The sequence below is a fragment of the Mirounga angustirostris genome, unplaced genomic scaffold (genome assembly GCF_029215605.1).
Source record: "Mirounga angustirostris isolate CCGP_5_RB_7025 unplaced genomic scaffold, mMirAng1.0.hap1 SCAF_15, whole genome shotgun sequence".
Classification (NCBI taxonomy): domain Eukaryota; kingdom Metazoa; phylum Chordata; class Mammalia; order Carnivora; family Phocidae; genus Mirounga; species Mirounga angustirostris.
This window is the reverse complement of record NW_026991723.1, coordinates 3,957,756-3,974,620: the sequence shown is the minus strand read 5'-3', so window position 1 is coordinate 3,974,620 and position 16,865 is coordinate 3,957,756. Positions and strand designations below refer to the sequence as shown.

General features: G+C 45.2%; 1 protein-coding gene across 7 annotated transcripts in view; it reads left to right on the top strand.

Moving 5' to 3' along the window:
- Nucleotides 1-16,865, top strand: part of AUH (AU RNA binding methylglutaconyl-CoA hydratase) — a 191,565-nt gene that overhangs the window by 158,223 nt on the left and 16,477 nt on the right. For all 7 annotated transcript variants that reach the window (XR_010407553.1, XR_010407552.1, XR_010407554.1 and 4 more), the window contains 2 exons: nucleotides 12,725-12,912; nucleotides 16,173-16,223. Coding sequence is in view for 4 of the 7 variants with exons in the window: in XM_045882137.3 (XP_045738093.1) it covers nucleotides 12,725-12,912; nucleotides 16,173-16,223 (239 nt within the window). In the remaining 3 variants the exon portion in view is untranslated. The remainder of the gene's footprint in view (nucleotides 1-12,724; nucleotides 12,913-16,172; nucleotides 16,224-16,865) is intronic.

Here is a 16,865-nt window from a genome sequence, read left to right as displayed (position 1 = left end):
AGGAGCGCATTGGATCACTTCTTTCTACGAGCTTCATTTTCTCTGAGCAATTACTGTGTTTAACTCCAAGCAGACCTGGGATAGGTTTATGTTGTAGGCTGTTAGATCTTCGTTGCGATCCAGTTTGCTGACAGCCACTTTTCTTGCATATGGCTCAGCTCTGGTATAGGAGCAGGTGAATCACACAGCTTCTGGCTGTCCCCCTTCTCCTCGTGTGGCCATGCCAGAGGTTAGCGAGCCTGGAGAACACACATCTGTCGCCAGACATGCGCTGCCTCCTCTCTCCCTTTGTGCGAAGGCCTGTCCTCCTGCCAGTTGGGCGAGCTCTGGGGAGGTCCTGCAGACCTTGCACCTCAGCTGCACTACTAAGGTGCTGTACATGTTCAGATGAACTGTAGATCTTATCAGAGTTTCTTTGGTTTTGCAACAGAAACAAACATTGCGACCAGAAAGGAGCTCACGGGAGGCTGAAGGGCCAGGAGACTCTGACCTGCACGGTCCAGACCACATGTCTATTTAGAATGATTAAGATGCACTACAGTTCAAACTTGAGCCGCACTCATCACGTTTCAGGTGTAGAGGCGCGTGGTGTGGCCAGTGACTGCCGTGTTGGACGGCCCAGACACACACCGTTGCCACCATCATGGAAAGTTCTGTCTGGCAGCACAGCGGTAGCCGGGCTTGCCTGCAACCCAGCGCTCAGTTGGTGAACCCACCTGCTTCCTTCATTCTCCCCTTGCTCCATGCACGATCCCAGCTGTGAGAGATCATTCGCCTGCTGCGTGTCCCTGCGGGGCTGGGAGACAGGCTCCGGTGGACGCCGCCCCGAGCTGCCCCTTGCCTCAGGGCAAGCACGTGGGTTCAGACCCCCCCAGCTGCAGAGAGTAGCAGAGCGCCGTGCAGCGCAGAGAGGTGGTGGGCAGGGGCGGTCCGAAATGGGCGGACGTCCACCGTGGCAGGCTTCCAAACCGTTTTAAAAAGTTAGATTTCGTCTTTCATCTGGTACATAACAGTATCTTTTTTCAAAAGTTAAAATAAATATAACAATGCTTCAAATATTTGTTGTAAAAATTACACTTAACCTTTAAAAGAAATACATGTTTATTTCTTAATGAATAAAACCTTTGCATGTCTGTTTCTCTAACAGTAAATGGGAGAACAGTCAAGAAAGCTTTCTAGAATGCATATTAATGAAAACTATATCACAAAGGTTTTGATTTGTTGCCAGTCAGCTTAATTTGCTCTGGAAAGATGTTTTTGATATCCAACCTTTTTTCCTCTGCCCCAATTCTGAAAAGTTTTTAGCTTTGCTAGCAGTGCTCCTTTAGAATAAAACACATAGAGCTCGAACTGATGTATTCCTGTTAGGTTTTGTTGGGGTTTAGCTAGTTAGGTTTTTCTGTTTCCACTTACCCTTATGTTATTTCTTTCAGTGTGTGTGTGTGTGTGTGTTTTCTCTCACTACTTTACAACATGCTAAAAATCCTCAGGGAACAGAGAGAATTACAACACTTCAAACATTGGTCACAAATTGAAGGGTAAATATTTTTATGGTTTTTGTATGATTGTGACATGATCTATCATGAGACCAGTAAACATGCCATGTTTGTTCACATAGCACATTCCTCTTTGACCTTGATGTTTCATTATAAAAGCAATAGGAAGTCAGTTTTGTAAACATCTAGGCCAGATCTATCAAGAAAGCTCTTGCCTAAAGCCCTCTGACAGAGTTTCATAGTGATCAGTTGCAATAGGCATTATAATCCCCAAATAGCATTTTCCTGCAATATTTCTTTCTTTTTTTATTTTTTTAAGATTTTATTTATTTGCAAGAGAGAGAATGAGAGACAGAGAACATGAGAGGGAGGAGGGTCAGAGGGAGAAGCAGACTCCCTGCCGAGCAGGGAGCCCGATGCGGGACTCGATCCCGGGACGCCAGGATCATGACCTGAGCCGAAGGCAGTCGCTTAACCAACTGAGCCACCCAGGCGCCCTTCCTGCAATATTTCTAACACAATTCAAGGAAAAAGTATCCTTAATTGGCTTTCTATTTATGAGAGGGTACTTAGACATAATTCAAAAGTGATACTTTAGAAGTCAGAGATCGTTTCTCATTATAGCAACAAATACCCTTAATGTGGTAGCTACATAACTTTCAACTTGGTGTATTTGTTAGAACTGTTCCCCGGTATTACTGTAGCTTCTTTTTCATGGCGTTGTAAGAGAAGGGAAAAGATAAAGGCTAAAAAAGACACTTAAAAAACAAAAACAGGAAACTTGGCATTTTCTACCTTGTAAATACTACTAAAACATAATTCATAATCCATGAACTATGGCAGGTATTTACATATTACATTATAATTGATTGTGAAATGTCAAATAAAGCTTGCTTTAAACTGTTTAAATAATGTAGATATAACAGAAGGAAGGTAGCATCTGTGTTCGGTGTATTTTAGACTTTCAGTTTAGGACTTTGGTTTGGGAGGACAAGGGCGGCAGTCCCAGGCTGGGGCAGATCTCCCCATGGCACTGGACGCCAGCAAGCCCACAAGGCCGCAGGGAATACAGAGCAGTGGGGGGGGAGGGCAGATTATTAGATTGTATGAAAATGTTCACCTCTTGCCTTTGCTGGCAAAATTAAGCTTGCTGTGTTTAAGCCATCGCTTTGCTAGAGGTTGCTACTTTAAAGTAAATTCAAGTGGTTTAATCCCAGGAGAGATTATATAGGGGGAAAACAATTCTTGATGCCTTCTTAAAATAATAGATGTTAAATGGTAGAAAATTTTGAACAGGAATATAATATTTCAAATATATTTTCATTCTATCCAAGTAATAGGTAACAAAATGAAAACATTTTGTTACATGATTAATACAGTTTTGCCACTTGGGGTGGCAACTGCTAATTGCTTACCTGTTTTCATTTTCCCTTAGTAATAAGAGCCCTGGTTTTATTCCCTATGCTGGTGGCAAAACACTTGAGCAGGAAGGTGACCTTTCCCACCCCCCGCCACTGCTCGAGACCCAGTTCCTGCCAGTGAGTTGTCGGCGAGGGCTTAACCAGCACCTCTGCAAACACAGTGCTTTCTTGCCCTTCCTTCCCCCTGGTTTGCAAACATGATGACAAGGCTTCAGCAGCCTTTTTGGACCAGGAGATAACCTGGAGGACAGAGTGTGCAGGTCGAGAACAGCAAAGGAGAAACACCAGGAACTTGGGCTCTGACTTTTTAGGGCGGCCCCTTATGATCTTTATGCAGCCTTGAGAAAACTGGCCCAGGTTTTGTGGTTGACTTCTAAGGTTTCAAGGAAGTGGTTAAACCAGAGTAATAAAATTGTAGATCCTGCGAAAGAAAGAGGCTGGATTTACTAGAGTGGACAGTGGAAAGGTTGAAGATGCGGTAGCATCACATAGCGAAGTCCTGACTGCCTGAAGGACTCGCTCCCCACGCACACTTGTTGGCACTCATCCTCCATGCTCATCATCATCTGTTGGGAGAGAGGAGCCCAAAACTCAGCACAAAATCACGGGGAGAATATACAGAATATGCACTCAAAGTCGTGGCTGTTGTAGGTGTGCTGGATCACAACACGAGCAGAAGTGTCAGATTTTTAAATGCAGCCCCATGGAAAGGAACCAGGACTCTGGTTGTGGCTGATTGAGGGTCTGGGGAGGAGATGTACAAGATGAGCTTGGAAGATGTTTTGACCCTAGGGCACAAGAAGTTATCGAAGAGTATTGGGGTCATATCAGAAGGACTCTAGAGCCAATCTAAGTTCATTCTCACTGGCCAAGGATGGGCTAATTCGACCATCAATATAGATGAAACCTGCAGTGGTTTCTAATGCATCAGATACGTTAAAATCTGTAAGTTCATGATGGTTCTCAGAGACTAGAAACTTACTTGTCACCTTTGGAGGATGTTAGGGAACCACCTTGTTATTTTGAAAATTAGTAAATAAAGGAAAAGAATCAACCATGTAAAAACTGCAGTTACAAACTCATTTTTATGTTATTGGCAGATCACAAGCAAAAGCAGTAAGACAGATACCCATTGTGCTTTTGCATCCTGTTACTTTTGTCTGTGGCTTCTGACAATGGTTCAAAGCTACCTGCTTCCAGAATGTGAGTGCCGAGAGCGCACTAGATTTGGATGTGCATGAGCCCTGGGTACTTGCGGTTCCCACGCCTTTACCAGCGCTCGGTCGCTGACCTCCACCCTTCATCGGGTGGGAGCAGTGGCTCACTGCTCTCCCTCCTCTCACCACCGGACTTTTCATTGACTGTTTACTAACAGTTTTAAAATTCTTTGTTTATTTTCATTATATGTTTAATGTCATGAAGGAGGAAATATAATTCATACCTGATAGATCTGTTTTCTGCAACCAAACATACTCCCCCAGTGAATTCCTTATGTGTTAAATAATTAGGTAATTGGTATTTAGAAATGCTAAATATTATGCAGAAATCATGGTGAACTGTTACCTGGCAGTTTTAAAGAGTTTTTTTTCCAGCTGTTTTATTGATATTTGGGGACATTAATTGGAGCTTTTGGATGGACCAAGAAAGTATTACTATTTTTCCCATTTAGAATGGTAGATTTCCAATATCCCAATGTTTGGTATTACACAGGTTTTAAAACACACAGCCTGTTCCAGGAGCTGTGATAATCGGCGTCTTGGTACATTATCCCCTCCCGTCCCCAGCATGCGTGTGAGTTCTGAGTCTGTGATTGCACCCACGTGCGACTTGTCCTTCTTCCCATCGCGCACCACCAGGGCTGGGTGCCTGTGATTTGCACGCCATCACCACCCGCTGCATTCCGAATTTAGATTTCCTGCGTTTCAGTCTGTCCATCCTTCTTGGACCTCACTGAATCATCAAGTCCGTGGACACTCTCCAGCTCAGCACATCCCTGCTCTGTCACCCAGCTTCAGTCTCATGGTCCTTTGTCACAATGACTTCCTTACAAGTAACCTTACCTCCCAGGGGAGTCGGGAGGCTGCCATGAGTTAGTTCTCAGGCAGGAAGTGCTCAGGACCACCCAGCATGATATCATTACATGGTGTTGCTCAGTCGCTGTCACCTCCTGCTGTTCCTTCTCTGCGTCTCTCTTTGTGTACTCATCCAGCTTATCTGCCTTCTCCGTGCCTGCACCTAGACAGCCACCACTTGCCGGGAAGGAGCAGATGACGATGTTAACTGGTCTCATGAGCACACATCTTGGATGTATAATCTGCTTTGCCCAGCAGTCCCACCATGCTTCCCTCAAATGTTTGTTTCCCACTCCCCGGAATGTGTGTTCAGATCACTTTCCTTGGTCTGTCTGCAATCACAGACATTCTTGGTACTAATAATAGGAAACCCTACTTCAGGGAGCTGAAACACTAAGAAAGTGCCAAGTAATAATCGCAGGAAGTCACAAAGTAAGGCAGTTTGGGGACTGCTCAGTTCAGCAGCCGAATGATGTCTTTGTGTTGTGCCATCTCTAGTTGGAAGACTCTGGCCTTGCAGGCTTCCAGCATGGTCGTGAGGAGTGGCCCTGCTCCGGGTGTCCCATGTGGACATGACCACACCCTGGGAGGACACCTGATTGTTCCTGCATGCCTTGATTCCTGTGAGGACAGGCTTGCCCAGAAGACCCCTGCAGACTTCAGTGGAAGAAGGCTGGGATGAGCCATGGGGGGTAGACGTCCAAAAGTGGTTGGTTGCAGCTGAGCACCACCTTCTTCCTGCATTTCTGCTACCTCACTCACTCTGCTGGGCCCCACCCAGGGTCTTGCAGACACTCTCTGCCCCTTTCTATTCTAACTGGTCTCCCAAGGTGATCTCACGCAGGCCCTGGCTCTGAATGCCATCTGTGTGATAGTGATCGTTAAGAAACATTAGACAGCATATCCGGGCACATTTTTGACTGCCCCACTTCTGTATGTAAAAGACTCACACTTAACATGGCCTGAGGCTCCTGTCTGTCTTCCCGGTGTCAGTGAGCGGTGCCACCTTCTCCTGAACACCAGTCAGAAAACCAAAAAGATTGATTTCCCTTTCTCCCCATATCTTTTTCACTCGTTTTGGACGCTTACACCAAATTCCTCTCCCCCACCCCCTACACTGCCCTTGTTCCATCTGAGCCGCCATCATATGGCACTTGGAGGACACCGGTAGCCTCCTGCTGGGCACCCTGCTTTGGTCATGCCCCTGTAATCTGTTCTCTGCCAAGCTTAAAAAGCATCTCTTAAAATGCAAATTGAATTACGTCACCTTCTGCTGAGAACCCTCCAGCGTCTTTGCATCATCCACGGAGTAAGATGTAAACCTCTACTGCGTCTGTGATCTGCCTGTCCAGCCCCCTTCCACTCCCCTCGCCTCCCTCCCTTGTGTTCCTGTAGTGGCCTCCTGCCTCTTCCTCGAACGTGCTGAGCCTGGCTTCACCGTAGGGCCTTCACATGGCTGGTGTCTCACTCACTGGGTGTGCTCCCTGGTCTTCGTGGGGCTGCCTTGTTAGCATTCAGACACGGGCCTCACTTTTATCCAACAGGCCCTCCCCAGCCACTCAATCTAAAGTAGACATCTTGTGGTTATCTCACAAGCTGTTCCCCTGCCTTTATTAAATTCTCTCCATGACACGTGTTCTGTCTTGTCCCTGTGCTTATTTATTGCCCCTTTCCTTCCCTCTCTGCCTCTAAGATGTAAGCTTTTTAAGATTGGAAATCTGTCTGGTGCACCACTGTCTGTTCAGCAACTGGGACAGCATCTGGCACATAGTAGGCCACCAAACCAATAAATTTGAGATTGAACAAATGGATCTTACTTGCAAAAAAATACAACAGATAAACTCCCATTTGGCTTCATCTGTTTTTGAGAAAGAGGAAAACAAAACTACTAGTTATGTTCTTGTGTTCTTCATGACTTGGGAAACATACAATAGAAATTGACTCTGCTATCCTAAAAGAAAAGGACATTTATTGTAAGGTTCCCAGAATCAGTAGATGGCTAGAGAACAAGGCTTAGAACACAAACTGGAATGTAAGAGCCCTGGAATCAGCCCACACTGATGGGCAGAGCGTGGCAGGGATCACAGTATAAGCACAAGGATCGTCAGGTCTGCACATCACTATCTCTGCCTTGCCTGTAAGCCCGCAAAGTCTTCATATCACAAGGCCACCCATTCAGGATGCCCGGTGCTGAGAAATCACATCCTATGGACCCGACCTCACTTGGATGCCTGCCCAGCTGTGTTAGGGCGGAGAGAAGGAGGATCTGGCCCCCTTGGCCTCCATTGGAGGGATTTTCTACTGTCCCAGACTACATACCATTATCTCCAAAAGCAAGACCGGGATTTGAACAGGGGCAGCCAAAACATGACAGATACTGAAAGCATTTGGGAACTTGTTTTGAAATTTCTTTCCAAGCCTGTTGGAACCCTACTACAAGTAGTATGAACATACCTACCTTCTTCATCTTGGCTCATCACGACCATAGCTTGTCCTCAAACCCAGATCTTCACTATAGAAGGATGATCTCACACCCCTCTTTTCAGAGGATGCTCTCGGATGCTCAGTGACTACCTGTCACCCTCAGAGTAAACCCTGGGGCCCTTCAGGTGGGCCCACCAGATCTGGCCCTCCTCCTCTTGGGCTGTATTTGCTGCCACTTGGCATGTCCCTACTCTGTGCTGTAGCCTCTCTGGTCTCCCTGCACTCCTCTGTGAATCAGACATGATCTCCACCAGACCTGTGTGCTGGTGCACTTCCCACTTTCTCCTGGTCTTGGCTCCAGTGTCACCTCCTGAGGGCCCCTCCCTGGCCATCCTGTCTAAGCTGTGTGTACTCCACACCCCGACACTACCGCTCTGCTGTCTGACGGGATGGGTTTGTTTGCTCATTGTGGGCTTCCCAGTGACAGTGTGAGATCCAGGAGGCAGGGGCTATTTATTTCACAACTGTATCTATGTGCCTAGGGCAGGAAGCTGCAATAAGTACTTGTTGAATGAGTTGAACAAATGTGTTGTCATCTTGGAAATTACACTATTACGGAGTCCATTTACCTATATGTTGCAGAACATTTGGGAAATACAGCAAGGCTGTATGAATGAAAAAATGAAAAAAAAAAGAGCGATCATCTGACTCACAGAGACAACTTTCTGGACACGTTTGATACGTGTATACGCCTACGTACATTATTACATAATGGTACATAGCAGACACACCTTTTATTTTCTAAAATAAGCCATCAGTTCATTTCATAAGTTGCTCTTTGTACTTTCTTACCACATAGTAGATAAGAATCAGGCAGAAGTAAGTTTGAATCCTGTTTCTGCAACCTGACTTTCAATGATTAAAGCTCTCTGAGCCTCAGAGTGGGGTGTGACCAGGAGTCAGGGCTCCGTGGTGGGACGGACAGTACTGGAAGTTCTGAGTAGAGTCTCGTAGAGCTCCGTGATTTTGAATGCGTCAGGGCTGCCGCCAGGGTGGAACAGTTCTAGTTCCACTGGGGACAACCTCATGTTTAGTTCTGTGTTTCATTTTGCAGTCCCCGAGACTATCTAGAGGTGGCATTTTACGATCCTAAACTCAAATCTATGGGAAGTAAGCCGGTTGTGTGATTTGGTTGATAAGCCTGGTGTAGGAAAAGCAGCTGACAGATGCGACAGGGCGTCTTTGTTTTGACCTAACGCTAAACTGGTACTGGAATTTAGTATTCAGAAATTAATGAAAGGTGAATTGAAATAAATTCTCTCGAGTACTTCACTTTGCATTTGGAACTGAAAATTGGATGCCTTTTCCCTCATGGCAGGTCTCCACCGCGCATCTTCTCTCTCTGGTTGCAGGGTACGCTACTGCGCTGAGCCTTGACTCCCCTAACGGGCACTCGTGTTTTGTTTAATTTTATAATAGAAAATAGCTGTTCACAAACAGAAGCACTTCCAAACTGGAGTAGAATGTTGACGTAAAAATACTTTCTATCCAGGGTGACTGTTTGTGAGATACTGGTGGAAATCTGAGATTGCTCGTTGATCATGTGTAGTTTTTGTATCATAATGCCCCGTGGTTTAGTAACTTCCGTTTGTACTTTCTATCAGTGTTAACTGAGCAAGGCAAACTGAACAGGGCACATCCTTTTCGTAAAGTTGGAAATGACCAAGTTTATGTGCCGGGGGAGTAGGGAGGCAGTTACCTCTAGTTCTACCATCAGTCTTTGACTTCTGCAAACTGATTGTAGCAGGGGAAAATGGGCCAGATAATTTCTCACCAAACAGGTTTCCTAAAGATAAGATTTCAGTAGGAATGAGTGAATTAAATAATACATTTGTGTGACTGTTTAAGAGTGACCCTTTCAATCAGTGGTGTTGAGAAAATGGATTTCCACATGGATTTCCTTACCTTACACCATATATAAAAATTAGCTTGAAATGGATCAAAGACCTTAATGTAAGAGTTGAAACTACAAAAACTTAGAAGAAAACAGTGGAAAAACTTTATGACATTGGATTTGGCAATGATTTCTTGGATATGACACCCAAAACACAGGCAACATAAGAAAAAAAATGGATTTCATCAAAATGAAAAACTTTCATGCTTCAAAGGACAGTCAGTAGAGTGAAAAGGCAATCCACAGAATGGGAGGAGATACTTGCAAGTCATATATCTGATAAGGGATTACTGTCTAGAATATATACAGAATCCCTACAACTCAATGCCAAAAAGCAGCCCAATTAAAAAATGGGCAAATGACTTAAATAGATGTTTCTCCGAAGAAGATACACAAATGGCCAATAAGCAAATGAAAAGAATTCAGCATGACTAGTTATTAGGGAAATCAAAAACCACAGTGAGATACCACTTCACACCCATTAGGATGGTTGCCATCAAACCTTCTCCCCCCAAAAAATAGAACACCCTTGAGAAGAGCGCATGTGCTTGAGAATGTGGAGAAATTGGAATCCTTGTGCCCTGTGATAAGAATGTAAAGTGGTGCAGCTAATAGGAAAAAGTATGGCTATTCCTCAAAAAATAATAGATTTTCTGTATGACCTAACAACTCCGCCTCTAGGTATCTACTCAAAAAAACAGAAAGCAGGGTCTCAAAGAGATATTTGTATACACATATGCATGACAGCATTATTCCTAATAGCCAAAAGGTTGAAGCAACCCAAGTGACCATCCCTGGGTCAGTGAATAAACAAAACTTGGTCTTCATACAGTGGAAATGCTGACAAAGAAAGGAAATGCTGACACCCTTCAATAGGACGAACCTGGAGGACAAGATGCTTCGTGCAATAAGCCAGACACAGAAGGACAAGTACTGTATGGCCCACTTACGTGAGGTTCCTAAGGTGGGTGGCTTGTGATGTCAACCCACAGGCCAAGTCTTCAGTGTTAGCTGGTGAGCCAAGGTGAGGGTTTTCCTAGATCCTCTGGTGCGCTGTTTCCAACAAAAACAGAACGCTCTCTTCAGCAGCATGCCTTTCGGCCCTCACTCAGGTCATGTCCTCCAGCAGACTGTTCTGGTATGCATCCATTTCACCAAGCAGAGCTTGACTTACATGCTGTTCAGCTCGGGGAGTGGATGTGTTTCATGGTCTTTGTTTCATTGCTGTTCCTTTCTTTAATGTCTACAAAAGCCTCATTCCTGGAGGATGATACTGTGGATGAAATGATAGGATGAATGGGCGTAAGCTTTACAGACTTTGCAATGCTCCATGGTTTCAGTTGAATAAAAAGTGTGACGTTAACAAGGATCATTGAGGGTCACATTTGCTAATTTTGACTAATCTACGTCAAACTTTTCACAGAACATAAGAGAGAATCATTTCCTAATGTTGTGCTCATCATGAATACTGTTTTCGTAAGTTCTTCCATCTCATGAAAATTCTCATCAGCTCCATGAGGAAATAGAGCTATCTGGGTTGTATTTATATCTCTGTTCTAATCAGCTGGCAATGGGAACACCATAAATAACTCGTCTTTTCCTTGCATCTTGTCCCATAAGTTCTCAGACCTGTCTTTACTACACTGAGCAACATCACTGTTTATAGTTTGATTTAAATTTGTCAGTGCTTCATTTTTTTTTCAGACACACGTTTTCTGCCATATCGAGTTATAAATTCACCATCTCTCACTGCTTGGGCACTGTACACACTTAATAAACTGTATTTTACAGAAGCAGTACTCATTTATGTTCAAACCCAGTCCCTATCGAAAATAGCAGTCCTTTCCAATTCATTGAGGTTTGTGTGTGTTTGTTTTTCTAGATCACCCACATTTCCTAAATAACTGCTCGTGGTTCTTGATGTAGCTGCTTAATAATAGCATCTTAAGCCATGTTCTTCCAATACAGGCATGCTTTGTGTGTTAAAAATGTAGGAATATACATACTTCATTACTGAAGGGAAACTTTCTGGAACTTGTGATCTTTATTTTTCACTTTGCCACTTTTTTTTTTTTTAAAGATTTTATTTATTTATTTGAGAGAGAGAGACTGAGAGAGAGAGCACATGAGAGGGGGGAGGGTCAGAGGGAGAAGCAGACTCCCTGCCGAGCAGGGAGCCCGATGCGGGACTCGATCCCGGGACTCCAGGATCATGACCTGAGCCAAAGGCAGTCGCTTAACCAACTGAGCCACCCAGGCGCCCTCACTTTGCCACTTTTGATTGAGATGTGAATAAGAAAAGATTGTGCTTTCCTTTTCAAGTTGTTTAACAGAAAGCAGAGCTTGTCCATCTCAAGCCCTGCAGGAGCAGGGAGTCGGGGGTGGGGGTGGGCGGGGGCGGGGTGGTGCGTGGCCAGCTAGAGCCCTTGCATCTGCAGGGTGCTTCCAGGTAGAAATTAGTTTTTATCAGAAATCATCTACCCACTTTTTAAATGTTGGTAATTCATACAGAGAAAAAAAAATCTAAACTTTGTGGGCCGAACAGAACCCAGTGAGCTTGTTCAGGTGAGCTCTCTCTTCAGCCCGCCCGTCTGCTGTTCCCTGCCTCCTGGCCGCCAGCGCCCTCGGGCAGCCCAGCAGCCTTCCTGGGGTGAGATTTAGATGAATCCTAACATTGCAGTCGCTCCCATAGTCTTATTGGTAGAAATTGAGGCTTCCAAATAAGAATATTACCTACTTTTTTCTAGCTTTCTTTTTAACGAGATCCTGGCCTCGCCGCTAGAACGTAATTGGTGGTGGGGGGGGGGGGGGGTTGATCCGTGCTCCTGCTGAAAGCACCAGCACCACCAGGACAGAGCCTGTTTTCACCAGTAATTACCTGGTTTCCTTTTTATTAAGTTAAAATTAGCCTGCAGTTCATTTACCATCAGTGATTCTTTACAAAGCACATGGTGAGTTGAATGTCTCAGGCTCTGACAAGTTCTATCTGAACTGAAGCACCTGTCATCCCTCTGGTGAATGGGCTAAGGGACGGTGCTGCTTGCCCACCACTGTGCATTGGATGGCCCCTGACGTGGGAATGACTGTGGGTTCGATTCGGGAATGTACCAGCTGTGTTGCAGGAGTAAATAGTGCCAGAATCCCTTCACAATTACAGAAGATACTCACGTTCTTTTTTTGGTAATATTAATTTGATAAACTAATTAGATTCTGCTTTGAAGTAATTCTCCAGTTACTGATCTTGACATATAAACTTCTGGCCCTGGTTTATTTTATAAACTGAGAAGTGAAACGTTGAAATGTTAAAGACTGAAAGGTATGAAATCATTGCCTGCATCCCCCCCATTCTCTCTGCAGGGGGGACGCAGCGCCTGCCACGCGCTATCGGGATGTCCCTGGCCAAAGAGCTCATCTTCTCTGCACGCGTGCTTGATGGCCAAGAAGCCAAAGCTGTGGGCTTGATCAGCCATGTTCTAGAGCAGAACCAGGAGGGGGATGCTGCCTACCGCAAGGCCTTGGACCTAGCAAGAGAGTTTTTACCTCAGGTATTGCTAATTACATTTCCTTTTTTTTTCTGTTTAAATAACTTTATAGCAAATTGACAAGACAGTCATCTCACATGCCTATGATGTGCTTGTCTTGTTTTCCAAGCAGAAAAGTACATGGTAGCCCTAACACCAGAAACAGTAAACTAGAGTAACAGGAAGGGCCTTCAGAATTAAAATTGAAGATCTGAGGATGATCTGAGGCTCATGCTGTACCTGGGCTTGATAATACATGATGCACACATTGGCACGTGTGACAGAGCTTCCTAGGAACTTACGTCATCAGCCATCCCACCCTTCTGACCTGAGCTGTGCACGTGGAGAGAAACAGCCATGGATGGGCTGTCACACTGAGTCACCCCCAAGCTGAAACCCACTAAAACTTGCGTCCTGGGGAGACCAGAGCCAATTACACCAGCATGGGCTCTCGTTGCCCCAGCTGGGTTTGAGATGACCTGCCTACACAGCAGTCGTTGTGTGTCTCCTTGTGTTCGTTAGAGGAGGAGGGAGAGAGAGAGAAAGGGAGAAGCAGGCTCCCTGGGAGCCCGATGCGGGACTCGATCCCAGGACCCTGAGATCATGACCTGAGCCGAAGGCAGACGCCTAACGACTGAGCCACCCAGGCGTCCCTCCTTGTGTTCGTTTTTATGGTAATATAGGCACTATTTTAACTCCTTTGTGCACAGTATTCTTCCCCACATTGAAACTTCCAAGTCTGGAATACACTGCATTTACTCACAAGTGACAGTTCTTATGAGTAATGTTAGCAATGGTGCATCATGGGGCCTGTTCCAGGGGTTTCTTGGTTCTCTCTTTTCCATGCATTTTCCAGATATTCCTTTCTTCTGAAATCACAGATGAGAAGACTTCCGCTATGCAAGTAATTAGTGATTTGTCTTTCTCCCTAGTGCAGTTTCAGGTTTTAGAACTCCCTCAACAGTACTGGAATCAGAGTTACTTCCTCTCGAACTCCGCTGTTTGATGCTAACAGGACTCGTAACCTGTTTGGGGGCTACAGATCCTTCTGGGAATCTCATGAAACTTCTCTGTAGAAAAGTGCATGTTCTCCACCTTTGTTCGGAGTTTGCATCCAGTTTCAGAAGGTGTTGTTAGAGTTTCCAGTGGCCAGACAAGGGCCCAGGTCCGTTGGGACTCACCTGTCCCCTGATTGCTGACAGGCGGGCCTCACCATGGAGTTGGTTCCTGGAACCACACTGCCTGGTGTTGATACTTCAGTCCTGCTCACTTAGCTAGCTATATGCTCTTTTAGGACATGGCTCTTACATAATTTGTTCCCCATGTAAGTAACGCAGAGCCCCTATGCTCTGAATTGATGGAGAGAGCAAATAGAAAAGATGTTTAGTGTTTTAAGGAAAAACAAAGAGGCTCTCACTGAAACTTTGGTATTAATATTTCCCCAAAATATTAGAGTAATGTCTGCCTAAAGAGAAGTTAAAGGTACAGGTATTGGGAGAAGCAGTGGTTTAACTAAATATTGACTTCATGACTTCTTTGGCTTGCAACTCTAAGACCAGTGCAGGTCTGCGTTGAAATAAGAGGTGTGTTTAAGAAAAGTCGTGGTATCCTTCCAGTTCTGAGAACTACAGCCTCTCCTGGTCTTTGGACTGGAGTGCTCAGTTCCCTGCTGCAAGCTGCATCCCTGGGCACATCTGTGCCTCGTCGATCTTTCTCCTGTGGCCCTCAGTGCCCACACCTCCCTACCTGCGGCCTGACAGCTGGCGGCACTCCACCGCGGCGCAAGCCAGGGCTGCCCCTACTGCCCGTCCCTTTTGTCTGGACGACCTGCCTCTGAGAGCATTAACCCCTAAACTTTTCCCCCAGGGCAAGGGAGATCCTGGTTGGTTCAGAAGATGTGTGACTGTACAATATGCCGGAGTTTCAGAGCAAACTTCGAGGGGCGGTCATCTTTATTTCTAGTTTCTGTCGCTGAATGATTACTCTTCCAGATATTAGAAAGCTCCTGTAAAATTAGCATTTCCATCTGATTTCTGTATTGGATGTTACTTCCATTTTCTTGTTCGAGAAAAAAATGTTGGTCCAGAAGAAGAGGTGTTGGTTTTGTATTTTGAAAGAGGCCGGCTAAATAAGCATTGCAGCTCCTAGCATTTCCATTTTCCTATTTTACCCATTTTGTAAGCCTTGCTGCCCAGTGCAGCCCAGGCATCCCTCAGGAGCGGGTCTGAGACCCGCTACATTTTCACGAGGGGCTGGGGATTTGTGCGCACATGCAAGCTGGACAGGCACCTTGTCTGGGTCAGCTGGTGGGTACAAGGGAATAGAGAAGACTCTCCCTGAGAGGAGCACTCTGTTTAAAAAACAAACAAAACAGATGATGATCTTGAAAACATGGTTCTAGTATATGCCCCACACCTACAGATCACATTTCGAGAATTCTAACAAAGATACTGTCTGAGCCTCGAAAACCTGTGGCCTCTGAAAAACATTTTTAATAAGTATCTGAATTAGGAAGAGAATTGAGATGGGTTAAAGTTGATAACTGAAGCCCCTGTATGGGAAAAATGGCATTTTTCATGCCATCAGGCATTTATTCATTCATTTATTGGCGTCCTAGAGCCTATTTTGCATTTTAATGCAAAAGACACTTGAAAAGATACCGTTGAATTCTAACTCATGACCCATAAACAGTTTTTAGGAATCTAAAATGTGATCAAGCAGCTAAATTCTATCTGGAGCATTGTGGTTTTCAAAGACGACAAAAGTCTTGTTCTCCTCCCAGAGGGCACCCAGTTCTTTCCTCTGTGACCCTCACAAATCCTAAAGGACTTCTCTGGGCTCTAGGCTCTTGTGTGGTGTGGGAGCCCTGGCTGGAGGGCACGTCTTCACCCATACATCCTCACTGTGCTTCGTTCCGGAAGCCCACGGAGGACAGGCGCAGAGCTGGTGTTGCCTCCTCACCAGCCCGGGCTCCTGCCCGGCCGCTCGTGGGTGTGGTATCGCACCAAGCACAGCATCTCCTCTTCCCTGCTTCACTTCTGGGGAGATGTGCTGGGGAATGGTCAGCCGTCTCCTGGGCACGCAGCCCCGGTGACGTGCAAACACGCAGAGTGGCCAGGGCAGTAGACCTTGCGCGGCCTTGGAAAATTTCCCATTAACTGTCCTCTAGCTTTTGTTGCTTCTTTGCCATGGTTCCAGCAATGGGGATTTCTGAATCTTACTGAGCTGTATAACATAATTTGCATAAATAGTAATTAAAATCTATTTCTCTAATTGAATTTTAGGGACCCGTTGCAATGAGAGTGGCAAAATTAGCCATTAATCAAGGGATGGAGGTGAGTGCCTTAATATTTGAGTTTGTTGTTGGAGGAGGTAGTGGTTTTAAATCTAATTTATTTTTTAATGTTCTAAAATCCAGCTGTTCCAATGCTACTATTACCACAAGTTACTGGGGGTTGTTTGTTTGTTTTTTGTGTTTTGTTTTTAGCTGCATTATTGATTTCATTCTGCTTAGGCTGTTGTTGATTCAGTATCTTAATCAGAGAACTCAGGAATTTCACTGATGTCCTGCAGCTTATGACATGCTCACTGTTTTTGCCATTCAACTAATAGATTTATTGGCTAGTAGTTCATAGAAAGCCAAAAGAAGAGGTCATTCTGTGTATTCTCAACACCAGCTTTGCATTATTAAAGAACATTCGGAGGAGAACTTCCGGCTCAAAGCTGAGCCAAGCTCTCTCCACCTTTAACTGCTCAACGTGCTTTGTGCAGGGAGCCCGCATGAACAAGGCGAGTCTTTAGAGTGTCCTGGGGTTCCCCTGAGGAGCTGTTTTCTAAGGAGGGGAAGCCCCGGGCCAGGAGAGAAGTAGGCAGGGCAAGGGAGCAATACACACGCCTGTGTACGCTGGGCTGTCATGACCCCAGTTGTGTTCTTGTTAAATTAGGGAATTTTGAAGAAAGATACTTCTTCCATGCAG